Source organism: Egretta garzetta, unplaced genomic scaffold (assembly GCF_000687185.1).
Source record: "Egretta garzetta isolate BGI_Z169 unplaced genomic scaffold, ASM68718v1 scaffold81, whole genome shotgun sequence".
Classification (NCBI taxonomy): Eukaryota; Metazoa; Chordata; class Aves; order Pelecaniformes; family Ardeidae; genus Egretta; species Egretta garzetta.
In genome coordinates, this window is record NW_009258671.1 from 6,965,457 (window position 1) to 6,977,229 (window position 11,773).

The 11,773-nt window shown below is 39.1% G+C and overlaps 1 protein-coding gene across 1 annotated transcript in view; it reads right to left on the bottom strand.

Moving 5' to 3' along the window:
- Positions 1-11,569, bottom strand: part of EFCAB6 (EF-hand calcium binding domain 6) — a 105,284-nt gene extending 93,715 nt beyond the window's left edge. The window contains 3 exon segments of the mRNA XM_035888510.1: positions 7,813-7,876; positions 10,147-10,235; positions 11,351-11,569. Of these exon segments, the coding sequence (XP_035744403.1) occupies positions 7,813-7,876; positions 10,147-10,235; positions 11,351-11,569 (372 nt within the window).
- Positions 11,570-11,773: the final 204 nt, after the last annotated feature.

Here is an 11,773-nt window from a genome sequence, read left to right on the forward strand (position 1 = left end):
ACTTTCTCAGTCAGAAGTCAACAATTTAAAATCAGCTGTGAAAGGGAGGGGTTTGGGGTTCCTGGCTCCTGTAGGTATGTCCTACACACACACTTTGTCTCAATACATTGGTTCTGCTGAATAATGTTTCAAAAAGGTCTTATGTATAACCTATGTCAGCCAAAGAAACTGAAGGGGTCAAGCAACAGGCTGTCCTAACACCTCTTATAAGCAGAATAAAGAAATCCTTTCCTCTCTTCACTACTTCTTCCTCTGGAAGAGCCTTTGGGGTTCTCACTCCCTCTTCTGTTCAGGTTTCAGAGTGGAGTAGGCACCAGCATCTCCATGCAGACTCCTCAACCTTGTCCTGGGTCTGAGGCCAAGAACAGTCCACCCCCAGTGTCACTCTCTAAGACTGCAGGCAAGGGGAGTCCCACATTGCCCCTCTAGTATCTTAACCCCCACCCTGAAAATGAAGCTGATTGGGATGAATTCTGATGCAGGACTCATGCCTTTTACCAACATACTTATGCTTGCATAGTGTTGCATCCATTTAGTCAGAGAAAGGCTGAAGGCTGCAACTTGCATACAGAAGATAAACTGCTAAATTAGCCTGCTGCAAGCAGCCCCCAGCCACTGTCATTCAGAAGATCACCAAGGCCCTATCATTTATTGTTATTATTGCTCTCACAGAAAAATCATGGCTATTTATTTACTTTTCAAATTCTGAGTCCTTCATCCTAAAACAGCTGATCTCGAGAATTTACCTTAGTGCGTCTATGTGCCTCTGTATCCATCCTGCACGGCTGTAGTCAAAAAGTCTGCAGCACCTGATAATGTTTTTCACATTCTTAGCAATCTACAAATTACAGGTGATTTCAATGAACAAGAAACCAATACTGACACAACTGACAAAATGCAAACACTGGAAAGCTTTGCTAACATATAATACAAAATGCCATTTTATACTTATTTTGATAATACAGGACAACCTTCCCGGGCACAGTAGGAAACATTACAACAACACTCCATGACAAATGAATATTTTGCATTTGCTCAATGTCTAAGGCAATTTCCTCTTCAAATGGCACTAGTAAACTTCAGGACTCTTTTAGGCAGAGCAGTGAATTTCAGGTACAATTCATATGTTTTAAACAGAAGACAGAGGATGAACTTCCTTCAGTGACTGAAACCTAGAGATTTGCTGAAAACCAAATATCAAAGATCAAGGCAGGTATACATTTCATAAGCATCAGTGAACTTCAGAATACCAGTGAATTATTTGTTCTATATACACCAAAGTATTCTTTTTTTCACTTCAAAAATTACCAAAGTCAAGAAGATTTAGCAGTTGAAAGAAAAAGTATACATGGGACAAACTGATGAATATTGCATTCTAGCAATTGCAACTCTCTTCTCCAAGCCTGTTAAAAATTTCAGCAACCCAGACCTTAAAGTAAGCTTATGAACTGACAACTGACAATAAAAGTAGCATTGAAGGCTTCCATGCTTACTCTGTTCTGTGTTAAATTTGCTCAACTTACAAGAATAAAGCCTTGTTTAAAAATATCACTCTTTTTAACTGCTATTTCTGCAAATGCAACTAGGGAATTGAAAGTCAGGCTGTGTTCTTTCTGGCTCACATAATAGCAGCAATAATAAAGATTCTGCCACTGCTCCTTACCCACTCATTCGAATGCGGCTGCCTGAGATGGAATTAAATCCAGCTCAGTTACATATGCTCTGCAGTGCTACCAGGAGTAAGGAGGAAGAAAGTCCTTGTAGGAAATCCTGATCACACTGGAATTGGTACTCCAGTGCAGCCAAGATTTCACTTTTTTTTGTTGTAACCAAAAGAGTCAAGACTCCAAGCCCCATACTCTCACTATAGAGCATTATTCAGAGTGAATAGGCCTATTTGCAGCTATAACCATCCACTGGTGTAAGCAAAGGTTGCCCAAAGTAGGTAGCTATGAATCAGGCAGATTTGACTACTCCTTGGCAACTCTGCCTGGTGAAAAAGGGTGGAAGAGGATAAAGCGTTTTATTTGGCTAAAGACACAAAGAAGGGAAAACAGGTTTTATTCATTAAAAAAAGTCTCCTCCTATAGTGATAGATATAAAACAACAAAGGAAATTCAAATTCAAAGAAGGGATTAGACTTCACCAGAGTAGGCTAGGATTTTTCTTTCTTGCCATGCTTGGCGAAACATTTCCACCACAAGTCCAAGCTTTTCATGGAGAAAGAAATGCAGCAATCTTGATTCATTTCTCCCTGTAACCAGATTTAACTGAAATGTATTATTTAATGAGCGAGGCAAAGGTTTGGATACTGTGGTGCCTGGCACCAGCAATACCTTTTTCTGCCAGCTTGTTATGACCATTTGTCCTTACGGGTTAGATAAGCTATGTACCAACCAGTTTACGCTATCAGAATCTTTCAGCAGAGACACTAGAAGCAATGTTCCTGTTTGTTCTCCCAAGTATTAGTGATATCACAGCACTTTCAGCAACAACAGGGCCTTGCCATAGTGTCTTTGGCATAACGCTCTCTGTTGTCACTGACACGTGCCAGCTGGCTGCTTCTCCCCACCCCAGCAGTGACTGCATTTCGGCAGCATTTATGCATGTGAAGCATTTGGGGATCCCTTGGGAAGAAGGAGGACAATGAATATTTTAAGTATTTTCTTATACTTCAGAAGCACAAAGGATATCCATTGAAAACACATCCTCTACAGGCATCACAACAGGAGGAACTTCCAGACACTCCCTTATGCAAATTGCAGGTTACTGTGAGAAAATTTCCTGCCACAAATCACTGAAGTTCATTTTGCTCCTCACACAAGTATTTCCAGTCATTGTATATCAAGGTATTTGCCCCAGCCACTGTGTCTCCCATGGATCTGGGCTTGTAAGGTGCCACCTGCATCACGCGTTGCTTCCCTTTCCCAGCCTTTACGGAACTCGCTTGGTGGCTCAGGGTATTTGGCAAGGGTGGGAAGAAGATCTGGAAAGGGGCTTTCATGCATTCCCATTACCCCAGACTCCTGAATTCTGCCTAGAATAACATATACCACCTTTCTGCTGTTGAATGAGCCTGAGAGGTTTTAGGTAATCCCCCTACAGACAAACACCCCCTGCATTATAGCTAGAGGAAGAATTGTGCTGGATGGGGAGGCAGAGAAGTTGTGCACAGATGCGCTAAAATGGCTCGCATAGGCATAGGGGGATACGCATGGAAAACACTGGGACAAACCCAGTGTTTCCTCTGCAGGAGACAAAAGCTGCTTGCCCTTGACACAAGGATCAGAAGCAAAATCTGTGTTCAAACTTGTGGTTGCTGCCCCTCATTAGAGCTGTGCAGTCACCTTAATAAACAACATATGGGAAATCTGGGGTAATTATTTGCCAAGAAAGCAAAAATAGCAAAATTTTAATGGCAGCATTAAGAAATATGCTGTAAGGAATAAGTTGGGGACAGAGTGGTAAAACATGCTGCCTTCTTCCATTTTCATGAAAATGTGTCAAAAATGCATAAATTAGTAAAGAAAAACCCATCCTATAACACCTGGCACTCTCTCTGGCAAAAGGACTAGAGCTCAGATGTGCTTTCAAGGCAAACCCTGCAACACAGGACAGCTTGGAAGCTTACCACCCCGCTAACCATCCCCGAAGGGACCATGCATCAGATCCATGGTCTCCAAACACCCTTCTCCAGAGTGGAGGAGGTGCACATGAGGCAAGCTGCCCAAGGCAGGAAAAGGAAGACCCTCAGTTGCTCTGCTTCTAGTCTGTCTCAGAACAGTCTGACAGCAGGCTGTAGTAGTCTCCCTGTCTGACTGTCCCCTTCCCTTCGGCCAGCAGACCCATGCAGAGACATACACTTCGTGGCACCCTGCTGTAACTGGCACTGGGGGAGGAAAGGGGATGACGGGGAAGCTTTTGGGGTTATGGTTATATACCTTATCACCAAATGGAAGATTTCAATCTGCAAAGATCTATCAGTCTAACATATTACACGCAGATACATGCATACATCAGTTTTTGTTTGTTTTGTTAAAAAATAAAGAAAGAAAATAAATGCCTGAAAAATATTCTTCTCTTGCTATAAACACATCAGTGCTCATTTTCCCTATATTCTACTTTGGGCCATTTTGTGTAAAATCTTTAATTAAAGTTTTTCTTTGAAATTGTCATCATCAAACCAGAAGAAAGAAAGTAAAAAACGGAAGGACACAGCTGTGCATATATGAAGTGCTATTCAGTACCAAATGAATTGGAACAAAATAAGTATCGTGACTGTTATGCTCTTAGTTTTGGCTCTGTATTCTCAGTAGCACAGTCTAACTTGTCACTTTATATTGATTCCATCTGTTTACACTCTGCAGACTATTGGCTTCCTACAGTGAACATTTCCTATTTACCAGCTGGTAAAGATAGGCCCAAACCAGATAGAAAAAAATTAGACTATTTTCGGATCCTCATAAACATAAAATCAAAAATTAATGGGGGAGGGGAGATAAGAGTACGGAGGGGAGTGAGGAAAATATATGGGCCTGATGTTTGTTCATATTGATAGCCCTTTATAACCCATTAGCAATTTTTAGAGACCTTGAAATTTGTGCAATGAGTACATAAAATAAATCAATTTTCAGTCCTCTTTACATTGTGTTTTACATGAATAGCCTTATTGTAAATGTGAATCAATCCCCGTGCTTCAGCAGTCTTTAAAGAAAAACAGTTGGGATCTGAACCTAGCTAATATAATATTCCCACTCCCACCAGCCAACTATGAGTGAAAGACCTCCATATAAAATGGATGTGCACATGCAGTACAGAGCCATCTTTGCACTCTGACAAATTGAGTTTTAGTTATTTCTTTTGCATACTTGCTGGATTCTTTTCTTAAGAAGACTATTATTTGGAGGGGCTGACTCACTTCAGGAGAGGCCTTTTACTGTCATTAAAAAAAAACCTGTTTCAGGCTGCAAGCTCTTCTTGAACAAAGTTTTATTTTTTAACATTCGGGAACACCGTGTCATTGAAGTTGAGGCTCCTTTCTGTGGTGCCATGTCCTCTTGCAAGTATTTCTGGGGAACAAATCCTGTCCCTATTTTTGGAGTCTTAGCAGCTAAGTCAGTGAAGTTGCATTCCACAAAGAAAGATTTGGCAGATTTGGGTGCTTAGAAGATGAGCTTCCCTTTATCGAACACGTCTCCTCTGCGCCAGGGCAGTAGCATGCAGCCAGGGCATCAGCCAGCCAGGAACATGGAAAATAAAGGTCTAGACTTCTGGTATGGCATGAAAGTTCTGGTTCTTGTTACCCACAGCACATAAAGAAGTGCATAACTATCCCAACTACATTGCTGCCTTACTTCCTTGAAGACTCACTGAGTCAGCAGAAAAGAGCTCTTTTGTACACCATCATTTATATTCCCAGACAAACATCTGTTCAGCGTTTGACCCTCCTTCCTGCGCCAAATGCTTTGCTTAGGAGACAGCACTGGGGACCCTACACATTGTGGCCATTTTCCTACAGTTTGCTGTTACTTTTCTTTCTTGATCGGTTGGGGGGTTCCCCCCCCTTTTCTTGCTTTTCCCAAGACAGTGACCTTCAGGAGTAACATTTTATTACCTTTGACGGGAAATGATGGAGGGACTCTTACAGTCAAAACTAAACTTAGAGATTTGCCCTGGCATTTGAAATCCTCAAAATACTTCCTAACTTATCTATGTTTTGCTGAGCAAGTAAGAATGACTACACAGGCAGTAAGACTTACTTCCAACAAATACAACAAATAACTTTGGTGTCATAAAAACAGGCAAGGTCATCCCTCAATCATTTGGTCAAGCAGAATGTCAGCATGGCTAGAGTTTCTAAGTGAAGTACAGTGATGAGAAACCAAGGCTGCCTGCCAGGTCTTGGTTCCCCTATGTCTTTTCACTGACTAAAAAAAAGATGCTCTGAACTACCTCCTGCTTTTCTTGATCTTGGCCATTACAGGTACATGTGGTAGGTGGTCCAAATGTAGCTTTCTGCCTAAACAAGAAGAAAATTACTATTCCTTAATTTCCTGAGGACATTAGGAACTTTTTCTTTTGGTTTTGTGTTTTGGTTTTTTTTCGACATGCGCACACAAATTCAAAACCCAATCAGACTTACCAATATAAACGTATCCTTGACTGATGATGTGCATCCAAACAAAGCAGAATAAGGTTTGGTTTGGGAATAACCACTGTGATATGTTACAGATAAATATTTAGAAGAGTATACGAACTCTTAAGTGTAGCTGAATAATTATCTGTGTACATCATACATTTACATATCTTGCAGTACTTATTTAACTGAATTGTTCCCGTAATATAAATGTAGCAGTAACCTTGCCTTAAGTTAATGATGTTTTCTGTTAATGTACTAAAATATACATAACAGCTCCATATCACAATGCTGTTAAAAAAAAAAACATAGAGCCTTGTAAATTAAATATACCAGACCTCTAATTAGGACTTTGGAGAGTATTTTCAATTCATAAATTCTATAATAAGAAGATATTTCAGCAGTTTCCTTTGTGATAGGAAACACTTAACATGAAAACATAAATGTTACTCTTCAGTTAGCTGCATATAGCCAAATGAATAAAAGCTATGACATTAATAACAACTATACCAAGTTATGATTGATAGGCTTTTCTACAGCGAGAAAAGATTGTCTTGGATACAATCTGTCCTAACAGCCTTGCGATATGTTAATATTTTATTCAGACTAGAGTGAGGATATATTCAGATGTCCTACTCAGTGGAAAAGCAGCAAATGGGTTGCAAATACTACTGCAGCCCTGAGGTGCAATAACAGCTGTGAAATCAGAAAGATTTTATTTCCCCCTCCCAAATTACAAGCCAAGCCCATGCCAAGCACAGCAGGAGGTTGGATTTTCCTTGGAATTTACATCAGGTTATGTTTAATGTATTTCTTCTTCTACGAACAGTCTTAGGGTAGAGCCAGCAGACTGTCACACGGTGCTCTAGAAGGCATGGAATACTATTCTGTGTTCTTGTAAATAATAACTATTATTAGGCATGATATATGACATTAGATTAACTTGCAAATGCCCAAATATAATAAAATACAATGATGTTGATAAACAGATTTTCATGGGTCAGTTTGTGCAAAAATAAAATAATAAAAATGTAGCTTTCCCATAGTCACACTACCACTTCCTCCTCAATTTAAAAAAGGGGCTTTGTGCTGTTCAAATTTGTGTTGAGATTTAAGTAGACTGAGCTCTCAGGTGGCTGGATACTTCTAAGTAAAAAGAGTACAAAATGCCTAAAATGCTGTTCTTCTGATGTGACAGAATGTTTTACACCAGTCTTGCAAAGGGCTAAACAATTACAGAAATTGTACTGCCATGGGGAATCTAGTTTCTTAAATAAGTCAAGCATTGTTACTCAAGCCACAGGCATCTAGTAACTAAGAAATAGAATCATGGTGGGACTGTGCCAGTCCTACACCAGAGATTTTTTGCAAGACTGCTTGAAAGAGAAAAGTGCTTAGGTTTTTGATGCTAAGAGGGGATTCATTGTATGGATGAGAGAAGCTTTTAAAATACTACTTAGTACTTTAGCATAATTAAAAAAAAAAAAAACACAAACCCAAGAACATAAAACCCCTAAGCATACAAGTATGACCAGATCTTCATGATACAACAACAGGGCAACATCCTTTTAAACATGTTACTAAATTCATATCAGTACACCAAGAGCAACATCTACTTATCTGAAATTAATTACTACCCTAGCATGTGGTTTCTGTCATTACCCTGGTCAACATACTTTCTCTTTGAGCAGGGATTCCAGATGACTTAATGTCATTGTTTGGCGACTGCGGCCGTTCAACCTGAAAATAGATATAATAAAAAAGATTAAATGAACATAAACCACAAGTGCATGACAGTACCATTGAAGACCACTGTAGGGACATCAATGGGAGAGTTTTGTTTTTGCACAACTACAAATGTGAACAACTACAAATGCAAGGAAGTGGCTTGACCCTGCCTTCATTGTGGCTGTTCTTCACAGCTCTGCACTACTCTTGGAGAAAATAACCACAAATCTGGTTCCTTGAGCAGAACAGAGATGTAGCAGCTGCTCCTCTACCAGTAGCGTGATTACTGTTAGTGTAAAGTATTTTTTCTTGAAGGATTTTTTTTTGCTGCCCTAAGGGACACAAAGGGATATTAGCAGCTTGATCTGGCCCTTGGGATGAGAGAGTACTTGGGACCCCCAAGGTCAAGAAAGTTATAGTGCCAGTTCTCCCCTCTCCTCTGCTCCCATCAAGTGTTCTTCAGGGAACAAGCGTGTCTCCTCCTCCCCTTCTTCCCCAGCACAAATCTGAGATCCATTTGTCACCAGTAACTTTCAAAATTCTTTTAAAGATTAAAAATACATCGCCTTGCTTTTGCTTCCTCACCCTATTGACTTGCAATCAAGCACCAGAGCAGGTCATTTTCAGAGTCAACTACCAGCCAAATTTACTTCCACTAGTGAGTTCTGCAGGTGCCAAATTCCACTTTCTGCACATCCTTTTCTGGTTTCAGCCTTAACTAACTGCTTCTGAAAAGCCTTGTGCAATTTTATTCATATCTGTATTTGTGGGATGAAGTCCTAAAAGCCGAGCCTCTGAATTTAGTGGATTTTCTTGAGTTTTAAACAGGGAGAGAAAGTAGCTCTGATAATTGCGCCTAGCAAAAATCCTGGAAAACAGCACCTGTACTGCCCTCCAGTGGTGAAATTTCATCCATCGATGCCTGGTAGCTCTAACAAACCTCCCATTATTTCTTCTTCTCTGTACGTTGCAGTCTCAGAGCAGTTCTCTAGCAAACTAGCTGGCCAAAAGACAAGATCGTCTAAACATGATCCTTACTTTCCACATTTTAGTGAGTTTAAAAGGAAATCAAGAGTAACATCTTATGTATTCTCCTTGAACACTGGAAGAAAATCTAACCCCAAGCATACAAAAAGCTTTACCACTTTATTATATTGCACGCAATAAAGAAAAGATTAACCTTTTATTCCAGGAAAGATCCCTCGTTTGTTATTTAATCAGTTTTCACTAATTAATTAGGATTTTTTAAGCTCCCCTGTCTCTCTGGGAGAAAGTGGCTTAGGTCCCTCTCTTTTTCTTCTTTTCTTTTGCTGCTCCTCTTCTTCCTCCTGCTTCCTTTCAAAGTCCTAATCCCATTTTTGTATCCTCAGTATTACACTCCCTCATTCTCTCTTTGTCTGAGAGTTTTCTTAGCTTTGCACTTGCTGGGAACAAAGTTGGACTGGAATTTACAGAATATTTTTTCAGGCAACTCTTTATTGAAGGCCAGATCATACAAACCCACAGGACAAACTGAAGGAAAAGGAATTTCCCTGCAGATCCCCTTGCAGAATTTCACCCTTTATATTTCTCAGGGGTAGGGGTATGTGTGTGAAAAATATTTAGTGCTCCACTAAGACAGCTACTGTGAGAGCACAGATTTGGGTGGTGGTGGTGTGTGTTATTTATTTATTTTCATTTTTTATGTAGAGTATGGCTCTACTTTCCATTTTACTTCACTGAAGGTAAGAATCCAAACTTAATCCTAGTTCACACACAGCTGGTGTCTTCTCAACTCTATTACTGAAAAATTACTTGCACTGGAAACGAAGACGAATTTGAGTTATTTACTCCTGAAGGATTGAATCCTGAAACATTGTAACTTTCCCATTACTGGGTCCCTTGGCTTAGCTTCTATGTTTCGCTTAAAGACCTGTCAAGCTGAGTGGCATGTTTTCAAATCCCTATTAAACTGAATCAGTTATAATTTCTTTCATACACATCAACTTTCATTGTTAATTTAGAGAACAGACAGATTAGTCTTAAAGGTTCATATTTTTCCAGTAGCAGATCAGTGGCTTAGCAGACCATTCCCTTCCCTTTGGCAATCAGGTAACATTCCTATGGTGACTATGCCATTACACATACAGAAAAAGCGATTTTAGTATAAAAAGTATACCACATCTCTATGTCACTAGAAGTTCACATTAGTAGCTAGATTTTGCCTTGAGAGCTAGATAACTTGCAAGTGATTTGTGAGTACAATTTAGGAGCAATTTGACTGGATACTATGGAACACTTACCTTTTGAGCATGCTGGTACTTCTGGCAATTTTAGTGAACTTTGACAGGAAGTCAAGATATGGCACAGTAACTTTGCCAATATTTGGGATCTGTATTTCAATATACATGCATGAGTCCTACAATGATATCAGGTTTTTTTAAATACTTCATTTGCATTACTCATTCTTTTCTTAAACAGCAAAAATACATTTTTTTCTTATAATTTTCATTTTGTTTTGTGTATTATGCATTACTACTTCTCAGCAACTTGTCTAGAATTAAGTAGAGCATTAATTTAATATCTGGGAAATCCCTCCCCAAAAAAGTTACAACCTACAAGTCTTCTCTTCACTAAGATAAAGTTTTCAACTCTCTAGCTCTATGACCTTTCACATGTATGTATGAAAGTATATTCATTCTCATCAACCTCACTGATGCACCCTTCTCTTGTTCCAAAAGACTATTTAATGTGTTTCAGGTGTATATGTGTCCCCCTAATGATAATTCAGTATTAGCAAAGATTTTAACACCAGTCTTAGCTGAAATGGGCTTAACCCATTACAGACTGATTAATTTAAAATGCAAATGTAATAGATCAGTTCACCCAAATTAAACAAAAAAACAAGAGTCAAGTACATTAGAAAAAAAAATATCTAAAACTTAGTCACCTACACTTTCAGGACAGAAATTTAAGTATACAATAATGCTTGTGCAGATTGTGCATCAGAATCCTCCCCTATTATTTGTGCCAGTCATGATATCATATAAACACCCGATGTTCCTTCAAGTCCAATCTGACGATGGTTTATAAGGTAGCAAATACCAAAAGTGAGCCGCGAATCTCCCTGTGCAGACAAACAACAGTCGGTCTCTGACTCAGAGTTCACAACCTAAACTATGCATATTCATAACACTGCATGTATATGAATTTAAGATGTGAGGGTTTTTTTTTTTAAATCAAAAAATCTGCTAGTAAATTGCAACTCTTTCAAACAGTGAGACACACTACAAAGAAAAAAACTCCTCATATAAACATACGAATTGTTAAATTTAGCTCACATTACTTTTGCAACTTTTCTATGACTTTCACTTGAACAGAAGGTTTTGACCATGCCTAGCATTTTTTTGATAATATTGCTCTGGAACCTGCTCCCATTGAAATTTTGCTCTTGACATAAATAGGAACAACCTCTAAATGATTATAAACAGCAATGATGTAGCATACCTCTGCCAGCACAGCATCAAATTCAGCTTCTGTTAGATGGAAGAGAAAGGTTTCAATCACTCTCCTCAATTCGCCCTTTGTGACTGTCAGGGTCTGACCAACATCAAGCATCTGAAATGCTTTTTTCAGTTCATCTTCTTTTTCAGCTGTCTTTTGAAGTAAGATCTGCCCAGTGTCCCAGGAGAATAATGTGGGATCTGGGACAGAGCTTACAGGCATAGCTGTAAAATATATTAGGCGGTCCTAAGTCTGGCAAAATCACATATTTTTCTGAAAACTCAATACATATCAGTTCATTTCTAGAAAGAGACAAGTAAATCAGTTATTGTTTGTCCGCTGATTTGAAAGCAATAAATAACCAAACAAAATATTTAAATAAAAGATTCTGGGGTGTCTCTTTCTGCTACTACACCCAAACCAGTA